This window comes from Esox lucius, chromosome 23 (genome assembly GCF_011004845.1).
Source record: "Esox lucius isolate fEsoLuc1 chromosome 23, fEsoLuc1.pri, whole genome shotgun sequence".
Taxonomy (NCBI): Eukaryota; Metazoa; Chordata; class Actinopteri; order Esociformes; family Esocidae; genus Esox; species Esox lucius.
Window position 1 is genome coordinate 12424534 of NC_047591.1, and position 19962 is coordinate 12444495.

Here is a 19962-nt window from a genome sequence, read left to right on the forward strand (position 1 = left end):
TTCTTTCAATAATGCATATAATTTCTTCAATTATATGCATTTATATTATTTGTATGTATATGAAATACATATATTATAATCTAAAATCCCAGTTAATTATTATCATAGGACATAAATACATGTGTTTCTATTGTAGTTGGTTTATACTGGTCCGAGGTAAGTTGGCTGCCAAATCGCTCCATTCTGGTGTATAGGGGCTCTATGACATTTGCCTATCAAGTGTCATGTTATTTATGTGGCAGTAAACGTAGACAGATCTACTTCCAAAACAAAAGAAAAATGGAGTGGAACTAACTTCGAGGAGCAGATCTGAATATGCTTCTGTTGGTCTCGAAGCAATAGGCGGAACGTTTGGCCGGGGACCATAATAGCACGAAAGTATTTTCGTGTAGAACAGCGTCCGTCACCAAAATCAGTTTTGGCCAAAAATGGCGGAGTACTTGCATGTATTTAGAAGGGCTTTGGGACAGTTGGGAGGTCACGGTGGTGTGAAAGGCCTTTTTGTTCAGTTATTCAGGTCAGTATAGTGTGTATCTGTACGATGTCATGTAGAGGTGATTGTCGTTACTTTCAAAGGATTTGGTTTGAGATAAATAACAGTATGTCCACCCAGGTAGACAGGCAACTTGCACTGAGCGTTCGAAAAATGTTTACCGTTGTAAATATACTCTGTTGCAAAGTCCATTCACCATTTAATAATGCATTAATTTTAAACATGTTTAAGGCTACTTGATGTTTGTTAATTCAGGCAAATATAAAGTAGACACAGTAGTTAGTGTGGCTAGTTAGCACTGTATGTAGCAACTGACTGTACTGTAAGTAAGGACTTGTGATGATGTGTTAAAGGGCAAATGATGTAAAGACGGGAGCACTGATTGGCGTGGACAAATATGGAAACAAGTACTTCGAGGACAAACGCTACTTTTTTGGTAAGGTTCAAGTAGCCTAAATCTTAGCACTCATATTAAGAATAGCAATTTATTCCTTTAATTTATCCAATGTAATATTTTTCATTTGAGGTTGGTTTCTGATTGTGTGTAGTAAACCAATTGGGAGTGTGTTATAAAATAGATGTTTGTTTTTGAGTTCACCACCTCTAAAATATGTTAAACCAGAGATTATTTTGGTAGAATTGAAACTTGTTGGACTTCAGGCTTTTTATCCATTGTGAAAATGTAAAAATGAAACACACTTACAAGCCTGCTCTATGTAAATTATGTGAAAAAAAAGCACACCATCATACTGTATTTTGTACACTGAATGTTATCAGATCTTCAACCACACAAAACATTAGATCACAGGGAACTGGTATGAACAATCCCAAAATGTTGATCCTGATTTTGGCCCACTCCTCCATGGTAAATGTTTTTAACCTAATGATACTTGTAGGTTTTTGAGTCTGGACTGCATGTTTCAGGTCCTGTCACATAATCTCAATGGGGTGTAGGTCTGGACTTTGATTAGGATATTCATATCTTAAAATTCATTCATTTTGATGTGGACTTCCTTGTGTGTTTTAGGATACATTTCTTGCTGCATGAACCTAGCTGCACTTATCTTTTTAGAGGTTTGGCCTGACATTCTTTGGTACAAATTTCAATTCATGGTTCCCTACATGATCGCAGGTTGTCCAGATGTGGCACATCACCCCACCCCCAACACCATGCTTGTCATTCTGTATCTGCTGCTTAATGTGGAATGCAGTGCTTAGTTTTCACCAGATATACAGGGCCCTTGTCACAGAAGTTCTATTTCTGACTCCTCTGTCAATCGAACATCCTGGTGCATTTTGTCAAATTCCAGGATAGCGTTCATGTCCTTCGAACTGTGCTGTGGTTTCCTTGTTACTCTGGATATACATCAGACCGGCACATTTTGGGGTATAACAAATGCCACTCCCCACAGACGTTCATGTAAAATAGCAATACAAAACAATACTAATAGAGAACCTCCAGAATTAGTTTATAAATGACCAAAAATATATTATTTCAAGTCAATATATGTTCACTGTGCCTGCCATAGAATGCGCAAGATATATAGAAAATATTGAATTGGTCCATCTTAAATCATGTCCATTCAGTCTCCCAGCACCAAATTGGTGTTGTAACCCCACTCTATGGCCGGGTGTCCTACATCTTATTGAGTCTTATTGGGCTTAAGAAAATAGTTGATTTTCATGACTTCTGAAGGTCAAATTTTTTAAATACTAAAATGCTTGAGAGGGCTGATTTGTGACGTGGCTATAGCCCCCGATAGAGCTGTGGAATAACTTATCTTCCTTTTCCCCGTCAGGTCGTCATCGCTGGGTCATCTACACCACAGAGATGAATGGAAAGAATACCATGTGGGATGTGGATGGCAGCATGGTGCCTGCTGAATGGTATTTCCACTACTTCTTACATTACCTCCTGCACTTTGACAGCCCAAAGACAAATGCAAGGATATTGCATCTGGGGCGTGTCCTGAATCTGTCCAACTCAATCTGTCGATGGATGACTGACTTCCTTACCCGCAGGAGACAACACATACAGATGGGCATGAGGATTTCAAACTCTTTAGCACTGAGCGCTGTAGCGCTGTAAGGATGTTCCCATGCCCTTTCTCAACTCACTCTACCCGAGTGACTGAACCTCCAACAATGCACCTGTCAAACTATTAAAGTTGGATGATGACACTCATGTTGGTCTCACTGCTGATGGCATTCACTTGGAAAGGATGAGCAGCTGGTGACCTGGTACAGTCATATCCAGGGACTTAACACAGACAACTGTAGAAACACGCCTCAACGTTCCCCCCTGAGTATCAGTGTTCCGCTGTTCTTTTGACAGGATCTGTTAAATGGTTATGGTTTGTTGACTTCCCATAACATCAGGTGGATGTTTGTCGACCCCTTGCGCTTGGTCACCCGAAGTTCCAAAAAATCGTCTCTAGGGGGCAGACAAGCAGTGCAGGTCAATCTGACCCAAAAATACCCACCACCTGAACCGTTTGTGCTGTTTTCCCCAGGAACTGCCCATCTGTCTCAGAGAGATCAATACAACTATGATCACTAATTCAGATCACTTCCAAACTGTTAAGTAAATAGCCGTGCTAAACCTCATCACCCTTCAAGATATATTATGACTCTTAATGTTTACATGAACTGTAAATCCATGTTTTATTTCCTTAATCTTAGCTATATTGTCTTCAACCAACAGCACAATTAAAGTCAAATTCTGAGTATGTGTGAACATGCTTGGTGAATGAAGGGGATTCTATATATGCCTCCCCAGAGTCCCATGAACTCATTATAAAGTCAGTTGAATAATGGTTTTACCTGCTAACTAGAGTTAGCGCAAAGATGGGAAGTCCGGCAGTTATTACTCTAGTATTTCAGTTATTGTGCTAACGCTAGTCAGTAGCTGCACAAGTGCCAGAGGGCATCTTCCAGCTGCATGCAGACGACCTATACTCTGTTTTCACAAGCATGTGCATTGCCGTTGACGTCACATCTGAAAATCAGACCGACTCCCTGAAATTCTCAGATAGAACCTTTGTTTGCTGTGGACATTGTTTTTCAAACGGAGTATTTCAGAAGCCGCCGTTGTGCGTCTTTAAAGATCTTTTGGCTGTTTATGAACGTCCTGCGGATGAACCTGCCTGTTGATTTTGAATGAGTATCTGAAGCTAACGCCCAGTCTTTCATCTGGTCCTCAGGCATCGCTGGCTTCACTGTATGACCGATGACCCCCCTACCACACACCCCCCTACACCCAAGAAGTTTCTGGCGGAGGTCCACCAGTTCAACGTGAGTGGCTCGGCCCAGGCGTATGTGCCCTACTCCACCACCCGCAAGAAGATCCACGAGTGGGTGCCGCCCAAGGTTCAGTGACCCCTGCTATGTCACCACCTGATCTTCAACCTCTGACCCGTAGACGTTTATGTAAATGATGTGTGATTGTCCTGTGTGTGAGTGCTCTACCGAACATCTTGGCTTCTAAATAAAATCCAATCTAAATGGGTCTTGTGGTGATGGCTGACTCTTGGTCTCTAACTGGTCTGTAAGTTATTTCACTAATGACAGCTCTCCAGCACTTAGACATGTGGGTGTTGGTTATGTTAGTTTTTCTTTTTTTCTAGAGACATTCTGCGTCTGTTTCTAGTTAGTCAGATGGACTAGGGGGTTGTATTTTCACAACTTGCCGACCGCAGGATTATATTGAGCTGAGAAACGGCTGCAGTATTTCACACTGAGGTATTAGGAGCGTGCCTGTCCTTACTGGCTATCAGATTATGTGTTTGTGGGCAGTGAGATACCAGCCAGGCAGACCAATGGTTCTGGCTCCAGCACCAGCCCCCTATCCTCTCCCCCAGGGGGGACTCTACAGCAGCAGATTCAGAGGTGAGTTGAGTCTTCTCTCTTGAGGCCAATTCTGATGGCTGAAATAATATTTTTTTCATAGCCATTTGCAATATTTGAGACGAGGGTTCCTCAATCCAGGTCCAATCTGTGGTTTGGCAGATAGTTCCGCGATCATGCTTTGTACAGCAAAGGTAGTCAAACCGTGTATGGGAGATCTTTTACCATAGCCCTGGAATCAATGTGCGGCTGATCTACTTATCTGCCTAATAGGTACTCTACTGTACCCTGTTCGGTACTTTAGTAAGGACGTCCATTGGTTCTTTAGGATTTAGCGGTGTGCTAATACGGACTTGGCTTCCAGGAGTTTGGACTGTTAAATGAGAAGGTTCACGCCGTCAACGTTGTTTGCCCTTGGGGTCAGAGAAGAGGACGAGAACGAGGAGGTCAGTGAACAGTCTGTGTCTGAGGCTGCTTGAGTCATTTGTAATGTCCGCTCACTGATATTACATCACTGTATAGGCTCAACCCTAATTAATAACCGCCATACTATTTGTTAGATCAGTGGTTTCTTCAACGGATAGATGCATTTTCAAAAGCTATCAGAATAAGGACATGTCTTTCTACCAATTACAGGTTCGCTCGGGAACCTGTAATTGCTGATCTATCCACTAGGGGTTGCCTTTTCCCATGATCTTTTCCCCCATGGGAGACTGATGGCACTTCGGCTGTATTGAAACAGTGAAATTAAATTGGCGATCTCTTGGCCTTTGAGCAGGAAAATGGCATGTGATGAGAAGCTCTTTGTTGGTGTCCAATAACATTGCCACCTGTCAGCAGTTCCAGATGCTACAATTTATCCAGGTTTATGTGACTAGAATGGGATCTCTTTCATCTGAAAGCCAGTCACACAGAAACTGAGATGGGGGAACAAGAGGAAGTAGAGCAGAAACATTTCCTAAAATTTTGATGCTGAGATTTATTACCTTGCCAAGAAGGGTTATGTGATGAAGGTGTAAATCATTACTGTAGGAGGCTTATGGCTGATAGGAAAGAAATGTAAGATGAGTTTTGGTTGGTTGGTTTCACTTGCCATGTGTTTATGGTATCTTTCTCGCCAATTATTTTGCTCTGACTCAGCATTTGTGTCTATGTAGTAAAATGGCTTCTTATTTATTAGGCTAAAATGAGACTCATAACGCTCATCTCACTCTCAATCTTTTGTGTGTATGTGTGTGTGTGTGTGTGTTAAACTGAGTCAGGCAGTATCGTGACGTGGCAGCTGAGTTGGTTTTCATGCCAGCTGGGTACCAGGGGGGACAACCGGGTTGATGTTAGAGCAGGTACACCCTGCCTGCCTGCCCTTATTCTGGGCCCTCTGAACAATATGCATTTCTGTCTCTTTCCATTCGTCTCCCTCTGCTTCAGCTCCATGCTTTCCTCATTTCCACATGCCCTCCATCCTCCTGGTGTTCTCTCTTCCTCATGTCCAGTGGTCATTCATGTTCCTCTGGACATGTTATGGAGACCTGTGTACTGTTCCTGGACAGACAGGCGTGCTCCCAATACTGGAGCTTGTTCAATGGGTCAGACAGGTTGTGAGATGGGATGTTTTTAGATTACAGTGCTATAAAATACATCTGGCCCAGTTTAATTCTGTTCCCCTGTCTCTCCTCTCTTAAAGGGATCTGAGACGCACATTGTCTGTATGGTTGTTGCAGACCAGTGGGCTCAGCTGAATGATAGTGAGGAGCGTGTGTTTAAATATGTTTGGGAGAGGGAACAAACATGTAAATACACGCTCCTAACTTTTACTGTATATGAAAAAGACTAGTTTCATACCTTGATGGCATGACCACATAATGTCCCTTTTTCTTATTAATCTGGATACTTTGGAACATATTTCCTAAAAAGTAAACATGTTTTGCCGAGGATTATTCATTTTCTTGTTTCTTCACCAGAAATCCACCCCAATAAATAGATTTTACCCAAAACTTAGTGGGGCAAAACAAAGATGACCTGCGGGGACGAAGGGCTTGCTGTTCTGCCTGCTGACACCTTATTGGCTCCAAAGGTAATGTATGATTGAGTGATTGCCGTGGTGAAGCGTGCCCAGGCTGGCCAAGGAGGACGTGATAAGAATCAGAGACTTCAGGCTGGGACCGGTTACTGCCTTATAAGGGAGTGAGTCCCGTCGTCTTAGGAAGTCAGGAACAGGGCAGAAGAGAATGCTGACTGCACCTCCGGACAAGACGGGACGAGAACAAGGAAACGGGGCGACTGCAGATGTAGGTGTGTCTCTGTGTGTGTGTACGTTGCAGTATATCCACGGCTGCTTAAGGAGTCGGTTTGGGGAGTACGGGCCTTGTGATGTCACATCTTTATCTCCACTGACAGGAAGGAAGGACTTTCACCAGAGCTAGAGGGAAATCGCACACGAGACACACACATCTCCCCAGTGGCTGTTCCTGTAAAAGGCTGCCAGCTTTTTGATGAAAATTCGAGTGTCTTTGGAAGGTCGCAGAAATGAACTTTGATTTCACACACACTGGTTCTTAACCCTGAGGACGAAGAGAGATGAGGAAGCACTTCAGCACCATCCCACTCATTCATGTCACCGAGGTAGGGGTCGTGTGTGTGTGTGTGCGTGTGTGTGTGTGCGTGCGTGTGTGCGTGTGCATGCGTGTAATTTAAAGTCTCAAGGCACTGCTGTCTGTAACATATTCCCATCTACAGTAGGGACCTGACATCAGCTGCCATTTACAGGCAGACTTTGACCTGTACCTCATCACTTGAAAAGCTGTGAGTGGGTTTTATCGCCTATATTACAACAGAAACGTGTTGCTGATTGAGACATATCCAGTACTTATATTTCCAGGTAAACACAGCAGACATTAGTGTACTACAGAAGGAGCTGAGCAGGGTTAGGGTTTTGTTTGGTTTTGTTTGACAGTTTGCTATTGTGTCAGACGGGTTGCATCTTGCCTGCGTGCGCGTGTGTAGTTGCCGCATGCTGCTTGCCAAATTCCAGAGGAATGTATTTCCCTGTATCAGTCATAGATAAAATATGTGCTTTCTGTTATGTGGACACCCCATCGTAAATCAGTTTTTTACTCCCCACCTCTCTATATCTACCTATGTGTTCTGCCTCCAGTTGACTATAGTACATTCTGTGTTGTAACTTATTGCGGCTGTGTTGGTCTCCTGAGTTCTTCCGTTCTCTCTCCACCACCACGAAGGTCCCGATACAATAACATTAGTTGTATTTCCCTGGGTTAGAATTACGTCATGTTCCTGGCTCCTGTTTGTGAGTTGCTGGCTTAGGGTTTTGTGGTTACTTTGCTGACATTGTTTTGTGTGTGTGAAAACCCATTGTTATGTAACATAACCAGCAAAACTGGCCTCTCGGTCAGTGATGCCGCGGAGTCTGGCACGCTGTTTGTCTGCAATAGTTGTTTACTGTTGATCTACTGAGGGCTCATGGCCCAGGCCATGCTGCTATCACTTGTACGTCAGGGCAACGTTGGGGCTACGTTAAGTTCATAGTGAAAGGGATTTTGATGCTTGTGTCTGTCCTGTTTCACAATGTACCAGGTATATTATGGGAAGTGGAAAAGTGTCTTTTTGCACACCACGGCCAGGGGGGTCAGCCAGTATGGACGGTGAGTCTGCTAGTGTGTTAAATCCAGTCATTTAGTAATTCATTTGCTATGGCAACCAGAAGTCCACGCAAATAGTGTAAGCCATGGAAAATCGTGCAATACATTTTGAAAGTCCTTACTTAAGATAAGGTTTGTATTGATGTTTAGGCAAAAATTGCTGTTTAGGTTGATGTTAAGCATTGAAGTTTAGAGGTTTATGTTGGGTTAGGTTAAAGTTAACCAAAAAAAATTATAGCAGCACATTTTGGTCCCAAAATGTTTCTCAAACACAACAATTTGTGTTCATTCACTGATGCTGTTGTGTTCTAATACATGACCACTTTAAGTGTACAGAAAGAATCGTTGTCCTTAAACTCTTACCTGAAGACATTAGACACCATGGTAATGCCTAAGTAACCCGTTGCCTTAGTTACAAGGCCATGGCCTGTTTTGCTGCTCTCTTATGTGACATTTATCCTGTAATGAGCGGATGGCAAAATCCCTCTGCTACAGACTACATGGTCTTATTTCAGCGTGTGTTGCGTTTGTGCCTCTGTGAAATAGCATGTAATAGCTTAGTGATTTCTTAATGGAAGTGTTGGGTAAACAGCTAGTGATCGGTCCACACAATGCGCGCACAGACACACACACACACACACACACACAGACAGACAGACAGACAGACAGAGAAACACACACGATGGGGGAGGGGGCACGGGGCACGGCCATCCTGTGGCATTATGCGACGTAGCCGGCGTGCTCTAACAACCCCCGCCAGCAGCTGAATCACAGATTGACCGTCTTTACTTTCCTCGACCCCTGCTGTACGTATTGGCTTCATCTGGGGAGAGTTCTTTCAAGCCTATCTGGTCCATCCATTACTAAGGCGTCTTACCCTTGCCCAATCAAACTGTACCCCCTTTCCCTTCCCAACCTGGTCATAGAAGTCACCCCAATCACTCCCTAATTTCGGGGTTGATGAAAACACTCAGGAATATGTCCGTCATGATGTGTCACCATGGGAACAAGGTTTTCTTTCTTCTCCTGGAGACGTACTCTGATTCCAGTTTCTCTGCAATTCGGTCATCAGGTGGAGAGCAGGCATGCAGGCACCGACAAACACACACGGACACTAATTTCCCAACACCCCTGGCAGCCATTATTGGTTTGACACAGGGGAGCACGTCGCGGGGCCGTTGGCACAGATGGCTTGGCGTGTCTCAGTGGTCACAGATGTGAACACATAACATTCAAGGTTGTATTTTGGGAGAAAGGGTTGAGCTTGCAGATGCTCAGCCTCCTAGGAGGAGTACCTCAGGACGACGCCACCCTCTGAGACATCCATCCACCCTGGGGGACCCTCCGGCACTGTGGGTATGCCCCGACCTGGGTTCAATCTCCTGGCCACAATGACGCGGTTTTACTGCGTGGCAGTCTGCATCAATCTGGGACCCTGAATTAACACACGTGAAGGGAATTAACTGAAACGTAATCCCGATAAACCCTTCTAATCTCACAATTTTAAACAAACACTGCAGATAAGGATCAATAGCTTATTTCCTTTAATTGTCTCGGCATGATACCTTCCACTCATTAATTATCTTCTTACCTCCCTCATGACAGCTAAAGACAGTTGTAAATGGAACAGTCTCTTTCCTGCCAAAGATCTGTCTTAGAGCCCGACCAAAGCCAAACAGAGAATGAACCAGTCCTGCGTCATATTGCCATACTTAGTCTGTCAGAAAGCACCTAACCATTTGTGTTTTAATACATGACCACTTTAAGTGTACAGGAAGAATAGTTGTCCTTTAACTCTTACCTGAAGACATTAGATGCAATGGTAATGCCTAAGTAACCCGTTGCCTTAGTTACAAGGCCTTGGCCTGTTTTGCTGCTCTCTTATGTGACATTTATCCTGTAATGAGCGGATGGCAACACCCCTCTGCTACAGACTACATGGTCTTATTTCATTGAGTGAAAATGAAATTTATCTTATCTTGAATACGTCTGGTTTTTTCCCCTTAATCTTCTTCTCCATTGTGAGTGCGCGTGTTAGCAACCAGCTTCCGCCCGCCGACAGGTGAGTGATGTGACGCCAGGCAGAATGCGTCAGTCTGTTATTATCGTCCATGCTTCTCTTACAGCGGCCTTTCTCTTGCTCTACCGCTCTCTAATCCTACTGGCTTTTCCCTTCACAGCTCCCTACCAGTCAATAAACCCTTTTAAAATAGACCTTACAACACTCCGGGTCTGTGTTCAGTTCTTAGGCTTACATGAAAGGTTTGTGTTCTGGGTCATTTTGGACCCCTCACTGAGGCAGTGACCTATCAGGTCTCTATCTAAAAGCATCTTCAGCCTCAGTGTCCTATTGGAAACTAGCCAATGGGCTGTGTGAGCTTTCAAACATCTACAGGTCAGAGGTCACCATTAGCGAAGTACTGTCTTTGTTACTGGCTCAATTCACATTATTTTACTACAAACTGCAAGTATGCAAGGCGCTGATGATGGTGAAGTAATTACTGTTAAGTTTCTGGTACACCAGTATGCCAGCATTGGGACATTATACCACGCAATGAAATTAACATTGAGCCTTGGCAGCACCAAGGCAACGAACAGAACCAGTTTATTTTTTCATGTGACACTGCCAACAACATAATTTGTATTCACTAACTGATGTTATGGTTTATTTCAGGGATGAGAAGGAATGTATTTTTATAGAAATTGTTGCTGTTCATTGGGGGCTCAATGTATACAATGTTAAGCTTAATGAACAAGTTGGCGTTAGCCAGCATAATAGCTACTCTTGCTTAGTGCCTAGTGGCAAGGTATAATGTCAATAGTAGCTACCATTAATGTAAAAAGCTAGCTTGACCACATTTTCCATCCAGTGAAAAGTTAGAAGAATCTTCGCCGGTCCCTACGTTTCCTTTGTGCTAGGGGTTGAGGGCTTTATTACCCCAGAAGCATGCATGGTTGAATATGTGGTTAATTGGATATATAGCTCTGGTAAGAGCCCCTTTCTTTCTTTTTAAACAACATTGTCCCACAGTCCAGTTAGATTTACAGCTGAGGTTGAATACTGCCCCCCCCCCCCCCCTGTGTTTTTTCCCCCCAGTGGTGTGATGTCCGTCTGGAAAGGAGAACTGCTTCCAAGTAAGCCCTGGATTGGAGGGTAGAGAGACGATGGATGAGCCCTCTGCCCTCGCTTGTCTCCCCAGGTGCTGCCCAGTCCACTGCAGCGGTCCTGTTGTCAGCAACACAGTGGCTGTCTGTTTCAAGACCGTCGAGGAGGGACAGTTTAACATGGGCTCACCGGCTCTCAGAAAAAGAAAAAAAACCTGCGTGTGCGTACGTGCGTGTGTCACGGAGTCTATAATCAGCAGACATTAGTGGTGAGGAAGCACTACAGCTAGAACAAATGTCAGATGTGTTATGAGACATGGGGGAAGAGAGGGAGGGAGAGACTTTGTAAGGCCATTAGCTGACAATGACGGCCTGGAAAATGGCCAAAAAGGGTAGAGAGAAGCATCAGAAAAAGATGCTGGTTTTATATTCTCACAGACACACAGTTTCTCATCCAAAGAAGGGGGAGGGTTTTTTCTTCTGGACTGAACTACGATGTGGAATTAGATAATCCCCAAAAAACAACTGAGTCGCATTTCCCCAATTACTAAGCCAATTGCTACGTGTACGCTTCACAGAATCTTTTCCTGACTGAGTGTCCACATTTGCTGCATCGCGATAGCTCACAGATTAGGGAACATTGTCTACACTCAGGACTGAAACGGAACACAGATTCACACTTTCTGTTCCATACATAAAGGGATCTGTCCAATCAGATCAGATTATGCCCACCACAGCACAGCTGATCAGACTATGTACAAATGTACCCTGTGTGTGTGTGTGTGTGTGTGTTTGCATGCATGAATGCTTGTGTGAGACAGAGACACAGACAGTGTTTGTCCTTACCCGGCCCAGGCAACTTTCTGAATCAGACAGGAAGAAGGTCCAGTGTTCCTCATGGCAGTCTTTCTCGAATGTAATGTCCTTGTCTTTCTCACACACACACAAACGCACGCACGTACGCTCGCCCACACACACACTATTGTGCTGAGAGTGTGGCTTTGAGGTCAGCTATGAAAACACCGCTAGCCAAATCAATAGGACCCTTATGTTCTTATCTTAGTCCAAAATGCATATGCACACTTACAACTGTTTTCTAAAATGTTAGACTGTTGGCTTACGTACTTTTTAGTATCAAACTTTGAACACATTGAAATGAATAGGGGATGGCTTCTGGTGCTGTGTTGGTTGTGAAATGTGGATATGGTTGTATTTGGGCTTTGTGTGCCTCAGGGATGGTGTAGTTATTTAACAATGGACAGAAGGCTATCGGCCTCTGTGGACAATGATTTGGACTTGGTACAAACTTCGAATCCCACCTAAACATCCTAGAGCTATACAACAACATTTCAGAACTCCACTTCAGCATTCTATTGCGGAACCACATGGGAAGACAGAGGTCAGATTGCTGAGACGTCTGGGAGAGAGACAGGAAGTGGTGCAGGAAGATTAGAACAAACACAAGCGTCATCGGGGGAAACAAGACAATGGCAGCGCTGAGATAAACAATATTGACACATACACCAGATGAACTATAGCCCCTTTTCATTTTTTACATGCTTCTTTATGTGTCCGAAACAGATAGGGGGGACAGAAAATGGAAAAACCAAAAGCCCCTGTGCAAAGTCAATATAAAGCTGGATTTGTTCGTCGTAATTGAATTCCAAACTCAAAGGAACAGGGCTAACCAGTGACACAGACCACCAGAGAAATTAAGATAATATGTTACTGAGACGGTGTGTTTGTATTTGTAATGAGCAAACAGTGCAGCAATTTGGATGGGGATAAGACCTCAGTCTGACAACGGAAGCACACGAGGGAATAAAGCATATTGTTTTAGCTGTTGATACTGGTGTAATAGCTATATTAGACTTTCTTCGCTGAGGAAGTTCTGATTAGTGAGATCAAACTGGGCTTAATGAGCTGTGTGTATATGCAAGTGCTTTTCCTTCTCTCAGTTTTTTATGTCCTTTCCCCGCTGTCAGTCTTCTTTGTGTGTTTTCCTTTCTGTCAGTTTTGTTTGTGTGTGTTCCATTCTGTCAGCCTTGTTTGTGTGTTTTCCTTTCTGTCAGTCTTGTTTGTGTGTTTTCTTTTCTGTCACTCTTGGGTGTTTTCCTTTCTGTCAGTCTTGTTTGTGTGTTTTCCTTTTTGTCAGTCTTGTTTGTGTGTTTTCCTTTCTGTCAGTTTTGTATGTGTGTGTTCCTTTCTGTCAGCCTTGTTTGTGTGTTTTCCTTTCTGTCAGTCTTGTTTGTGTGTTTTCCTTTCTGTCACTCTTGTGTGTTTTCGCTTCTGTCAGTCTTGTTTGTAGGTTTTTCCCTCTGTCAGTCTTGTTTGTATGTTTTTACCTCTGTCTTGTTCACGTTTGTTGTACAGCTCTTCTCTCTGGGCACACGCTGCAAGCCCAATCAATGCAGCCGAATTAACATTCCATTCCTCATTATAAAACACATTTAATTAATCAATAGGCCTACATAGAGAGGTAATGGACTAGAAATGTATTAGTCAAATGCGCTAATCAAAGGACGGGAAGTCTGTTTCCAAACCAAAAAAATAAGTTGAAGGAGTATGGTGAAGTTGTCTGGATATGACCCTGTTATGACTTTTTGTGTGATGGACATTAAAATAACACTTCACAGACAAACACTGTGTTGCTGACTAACTGGCTAAACAGCAGAACAGTGAGGTTCCAACTGTCTTTAAAAATTGATGACATAACGAGATTTTCTTATTTAATTATTGATGGGGACGATTATCCTGGGAGACAATGGCAGGTATCCACGATCTCTTCCAATGGGTGCCATGCTTATAACAAGGCTACTTGGTTTATCATGATAAAGAAACGCTCTACATTTTAATGTTACTTCCCGACTTCCCTTATCGCTGACAAACATATTATGTCCGATGAAATTTGAATTACAGTGAGAATAAATAACTTTTTTGTCATTCACTACCTCACCCAATAGCCTACATTGTAGTAGTCTCAATTCCTAATCCCAGACAGCTGCATGAACAGTTGCATCGAATCTTAGGTAGATGTTTTTTTTTTTTCTAAAAACAAATGCTATCCATACACCCGACTGGTAAATCATCCCGGCATATTTTTGAGTTTCCTTACTGAGTTGGTAGAATTACATGGGTGATATGTTCACCGACGGGGGAGCAATGCAATGCTTGATAACTGAGCGTAAAGGCCAAAGGGCACAAGGCTGTGGAAACTGTTTAAGTGACGTTTTCAGAAGCTGTGTATTGTGGTCCGGTGTTGGCAACTTGCTATATGTAAATATCAAATCGCAAGGTGGCCAGCAATATGGTCAAATGCGTTTGATGCCTTAGCTTATTCTATCCATTACCATGCTTGATCTTATTAGCCTACTTATTTTTGGTGGTTGTTTATTTCAACATATACAAAATAAAACCTACGAACAAAAGATTTGTGTGTAGGCCAATGATATTTGAAGTTGTTCGATAATAGTAAGGCGTGAACTACGTAAGCATGTCATGTAGATTTATTTTGAGGTCACGACAATAATGAATATATTAATCAGGCAGAAACCCACCCCCTCTCCAGTAGTGAGTTGTATTTCATTTATTTTTTACCGCGGTATACAGAGGTGGTGAGTGAGACAGCTCTGGAACCAGGGCAGCATGAACACGATGGACAGTTTGCAAGTTTGACTTTGAATGGCAACGTCCAAGTCCAGATTCACGGACCAAACTGCGGGACTATGCCCCGCGTCGATGTCACTGTGGATAAAAGTTTATCAGAAGTAGAGATATACGATAACATCTGTGGCGAAATGGTAAATATACCGTCCTGCTTCTCACTTCAGCAAAATTACAGACACTTGGGTGCCGTACGTGCATTAACGTTCACTTGTGTTCTATGTAACTATCTGTATCTGACACTGTCGAGCGAGCAAGCTAAAACAGTGTAGCTACGTTTGACATAAACGCTATGTTGTGCTTTCATATGATGACTGTGTTCAGCATCGGCTTAGCTATCGTCTTCTTGTTAGCTGGAGTAGCTACAACAGTTGTCTATGCAATTCGTTCTGTCTAACCGCTACTGTACTGTATATCAAACTATTAGCTAGCTAGGTCCGTTACTCTGCACAGCTTCTGTATTGCATGCATCGTAAAGTCAAGCCGTGGGGTCTAATTATTTGGTTTACAATAGCTTAATAAGAAATATATTATTGGGCTTGTTAAGGAATCTAATGTAATGTTCGTATTTTAAAATATTCTAGCTGACTTTACCATGTAGCAATCAGGTGCTTGTTAATTGTTATTTTACCTCTTTGAAACACTGAATAAGTCTAGCTTTTTCTTTTGCTGGATGTTTTATACACTCAGTGTCCGAATGATTGGTTGTCACAGCCTGTTACAAACCAGTCAGGCACGGATTTGCTCGGCGTGCTACTGGTGTTTCCTTATAGCCAGCTGTAGCCTCATTCACATTGTCCTACAAATGTTTGTGCAGCAACACAAAATATATTACATTTACTGTAGTAAGGTTGCACGCTAAACCAGAGGTTTTTGTCGTGAGAAAATGGACGTGGTCCCTAAACCCTAATTAGTGGTCATTCCCATGCAGGTGTCCTACGCACTTGTTTATTTGTTTCTGGTGTTTGTTTTGACATCTGTTGCTTTCTCTGAAATGTGAATTGAACGGCAAAATAGAGACAGCAGTTCTTGAACAAACCAACAACATGGTCCAGTTAGGGGATATGTATAACTGTCTATATCATGCTACTTACGACGTGTGCGCTAGCCCTGAAGTCCATTTCATCGAACCCCGGTGCGTAATGTCGACCACGTCGGCCTTTAAATTTTACTGTGACTCTGATTATCGTACTTTATCATTTGCAAAACAAAAATTTTGGGAGATTTAATTTTTCCTTTGGGACGGTGGAATTGGACACCGGGGCAATTTTTGATGTGATAGATTTCTTTGAAGCCCAGGTTGTCTGTTCACGTACATACACTCATTTGGTTTTGGTGCTAAACATGTAAAACGCAATGATGTTGAACATTCCAAGTCGTATGCATTTTGACCTATCTTTTGCTTAAAATGGTTGTCGTGCACTGGCACAGAAACCTAAAAAGATGTTGCATTTCATTGATAGAATAATCAACGTAAACATAATCATTTAAAACATCAGAAATCCCCCTTGCTGATTATTGTATACAGCCTTCTCTGATCGTTGAGTAATGAGGCAAGCAGGAGTGTGAGCTCGTCTATCGAGGTCTGCAAACCCTCGACCTTCTGCTACATCATTTGAAAATATATTTGTTAACGATGGTGTTGGCTGTCGTTTTCATGACACCTTGAGTTGGACCAGATCTAACTGTTATTCAGACATAGGTCTTTAGATTCAGCACTTTATGATGCACATCGAGGCGAGTCGATGGAGGTCAGGGTGTGCAGTGGGATATTCCAAACACATTGGTCCGCTTGCTCGAGTACAGTAGCGAGCTGGAACGGAAAGCAGCCTTGGACTACCAGGATCCATTCGTACTTTCATTGATTCATTAGTGTGGCTGGAGACCGGCGGGCTGTCCTTGTGCCCGGAACGGGAGAGCCGGTCTGGTCTGGAACCGACGGCAGAACAGAAAGATGAGAGGGACTTAACCTCACTGTCTCTGCCCCTCCCTACTACATATGGCCCATATTTTCATTACATGTTTTGCAGTTGGAAGGATAGTGGCCTGGATTCAACATCTGCAACCTGGCATTGACATTATGGAATATCAATCCTTATGTTGCTGTTATTACTGGTTAATAACAGTCACTTTGTGTCCGGTTTGCATCTGTCATAGAAAGTGTGTTCCTCTTCCTCAGCTGTCTCTGCCCGGCCACCTCATTCATACATATTCATGGACCGTTTCACTGAATATAAAGTGATTTTAGAGAGAGCTACAGCTTTCAAACCCAACAGAGATGCGGGTATAGTATTTGGACAGATGGACTGACTGAGGGGTGTGTGCGGTGTGGTAGGGAGTTATTAAAGTTGGAGTTTGTTGATTGACATATTGGTGTAGTATGTGATGAGTATATTGCCTGAGTGAGTTTGGGGTCGTTAGTGCCAGAATAGTCCGTCCGTCTTTAGTACTCATTACTAAGAAAGGTCATCTTAAACCTGTAAGGTGTGGTTCTTCAGTGTACGCCTGTGTAATCTGCATGGAATCTGAGTGCCACATGAGGAAGAGTTGCATAGAGTGAGAAATACCATGAATATCCTTAGTCTACACACCTTTTTTGAAAATGCAGCTTTTGCTTATATAATGGCTGTAATCAAGACATGTCACACATGTTTACACCTTTTGTAGCTTGTAACTCCTGGTTACATCTGAACACTGTTACAACCCTAATTTTAAAAGGTTTTGCACATACAACCAATGCAATTATTGATTTTTACACAAATGATCCATCACCTTTTCACTTCAATATACTGCAGCTTGTTTCAAGGTTGAAAAAGGTCACCTTGAAAGGTGAAAAAGGTCCTACATGATTTATCTTGATTTCAGTCTTTACATAAGCAAAAACCTAATGTTCTGTAAGAGTGTTTAGCCCTTTCTGTGAACTGTAAATTTTCCTCTGCAAAGTCTTCGGAAGTCTGTTTTTCCCAGCATGCTCCACTCAGGTAAATACAGGAATTTTACTGCCTGAGGGCCAATCCCAACTCAACACATGGATAAAAGGAATTTGTGTGTGTGTGGTGTGTGTGCATGCGAGTGTGCGCAGTCTATATGGATGTGCATGTATGTATGGGCATCTTTCCATTTACCAGAAATGTAAATATACAGCTCCGTAAAAAATGAAGAGACCACTGCACCTTTTTCTTTCCTTTCCAAAAAAGTTGAAAAGGAAGGTTTTGAGTGAGGAACAGAAGCGTTACATTTGCATTGGTCTCTCACTCAAAACCTTCCTTTTCGACTTTTTTGGAAAGGAAAGTAAAAGGTGCAGTAGTGTTTTAATTATTTCCAGAGTTGTATATAACATTTACATTACTTGTACCTGATAAAATAATTTGTACTATTTTACAAATAGAAAAACATGTTGGATCTTCCTCATTTAACATTATACATCATTTTTGGTGGCAGGATCTTTTTTTTTCCTCATGGCCAATTGCAGACAGCAACAATTTCAGAATAGTTACTGCAATTTCTGTTAAAACATCTACAGTCAAGTCTGAAATATTCATAGATTTCTGCTGTTTCAAATGCCTTCACTTGATTAAAAGGTCTAGCTGAGGGTAATCTCTGAAACCTCTAGTAAATGTATTATTTATTCATTAGCTCAGTAGGAAATCGAGATGTGTTCATTTAAGGCTTTGACTGGGCTCATATTTTGATACATTGTTATTTATATTGGCACAGAAACACATTAATTTCCAAATCCATTATTGCGTTCTTGCTCAAGTTGCAAGCAGCACGTAATTATGTTACTTGACTTACCCAGTAGGACAAATAGTGCAATTGTGGGATCTAATGAGAATTCCCTGTAAAATGAATATCCATGTACCAATACAGTCCACATATTTAAAACCTAAAATGGGTATGTAAATCAGGCTGCTTCAAGGCAACAGGTGCTGGAGTTGTCATTACGTTGCATTTGTTTCCTAGGGCTTTGTATTAGACATCATGTTTCTCCTTAGTCCGAGCACACAGCTGTCTTGCTACTTTCCAATATTCAATTTCCACAAATCAATGACATTAGCTTTGTGTGAGAGGGAGGGTCAAGAAGGGGAAGGGGAGAGAGTAACTGCCACAGTGTATTGAATGATAGGTCCTTAGGCTTTGAGACATTGGCCATTATGGTGAAGTATAGCCTAGCTATGCTGTCATTCCACACTGTTGTCTGGGCAACAAACACATCTCTCACCCTACTGCCCACCCCTCAATCTTTTACAGACTTTTGCCTTCAATATCTCTCTTGCTATGCTCCCCATTCACATCATTCCCCACTGTCATCTCTGCACCTCGCTGATGTCTCTGTGCGTAAATGATACTCAAAGGCATATACTCAAAACAAATCTCTAAAGCCTCTCTCTCTCTCTCTCTCTCGTTATCCTTTCTTTGTGTGTATCTAGCAGCCGTGTTTGCCGTTTCTGTCTCACCCAGAATAATTCCTGGCTTTATGGCCCAGGAATTGGGAATTGATTGGGACGGGTGTCTCTGTTTTTACCTCCATGGTATATGGTGACCACACGGGCACCTCCTTGGATAACCAAGATGCAGCAGATTGGTGGTCCCAGAGACTGTATTTGGTTATGAGTTTTCTGTTTTGTATCTCTGGCCAAATGTAATAAAAAAAAAAAATCTCAGCTTTATTAATCCCATCAGCTACTGTTAGAAGTGCCAACTGCCCAGGCTGGGTTAATTTTAGGTGAGGGCATGACTGGCCTTGCATCTGCAGTTCATTAACCCTGGGTTGTTCCACCTCAAAATGCGCATGAAAGACGAAATTGTTCAAATCTGGTTTCTGTAGTTAGAAACTGACCAGGTAATCACTGGGTCAACAAGTGAGCACATGCTTACTCACCTGACCGCCTCCGTTAACTCCACCTTAGGGAGTTGGTAGAGCGCTAAGGGACAATAAACTCTGTGCCAACGATGCCTCATCATACCTGGGCAAATCTGATCAATTTAAATTGCCAATTGGTCTTTCCAGCTACTGGTCAGCTGCCAGAACCGTCCAGGATGCATCCTGTGGTGGTCAGCTTGGTGCTACATCTGCCCCTCTTGGCCGGTCCTTCTAAAATGGAGTATTGATTTACTGCAAACAGGCTTTCAATTCTTTATCGATCTGTTTGGATTACAGGTTTGTTTAGGGTTTTGGGGCCTTATTAATTAGAA

The 19962-nt window shown here is 42.7% G+C and overlaps 2 protein-coding genes across 5 annotated transcripts in view; both read left to right on the forward strand.

Annotated features, from left to right (window-relative positions):
- Positions 1–386: 386 nt before the first annotated feature.
- Positions 387–4002, forward strand: ndufa12 (NADH:ubiquinone oxidoreductase subunit A12). The gene is made up of 4 exons (XM_010887169.4): positions 387–517; positions 847–929; positions 2293–2380; positions 3697–4002. The coding sequence occupies exons 1-4, from the start codon at positions 429–431 to the stop codon at positions 3869–3871; spliced, it is 435 nt and encodes a 144-aa protein (XP_010885471.1). The 5' UTR covers positions 387–428; the 3' UTR covers positions 3872–4002.
- Positions 4003–6137: 2135 nt separating this feature from the next.
- LOC105020281 (transmembrane and coiled-coil domain protein 3) overlaps positions 6138–19962 on the forward strand; it is a 29478-nt gene continuing 15653 nt past the window's right edge. For 2 of the 4 annotated variants that reach the window (XM_010887170.5, XM_020042989.3), the window contains exon 1: positions 13335–14903. In XM_010887170.5, the coding sequence (XP_010885472.2) occupies positions 14829–14903 (75 nt within the window). In that variant the 5' untranslated portion in view covers positions 13335–14828. Of the gene's footprint in view, positions 6632–6736; positions 6962–13334; positions 14904–19962 lie in introns of those variants that run through there. The other 2 variants (XM_010887172.5, XM_010887173.5) reach the window with 2 other exon arrangements.

What these genes read in the sequence shown, in the direction of transcription:
- ndufa12 (XM_010887169.4), top strand. Translation starts at nt 429, where the DNA reads ATGGCGGAGTACTTGCATGTATTTAGAAGGGCTTTGGGACAGTTGGGA. An exon ending in GGACAAACGCTACTTTTTTG is followed by an intron (nt 930 to 2,292) that starts GTAAGGTTCAAG and finishes TTTCCCCGTCAG; the next exon opens with GTCGTCATCGCTGGGTCATC. An exon ending in AGCATGGTGCCTGCTGAATG is followed by an intron (nt 2,381 to 3,696) that starts GTATTTCCACTA and finishes TCTGGTCCTCAG; the next exon opens with GCATCGCTGGCTTCACTGTA.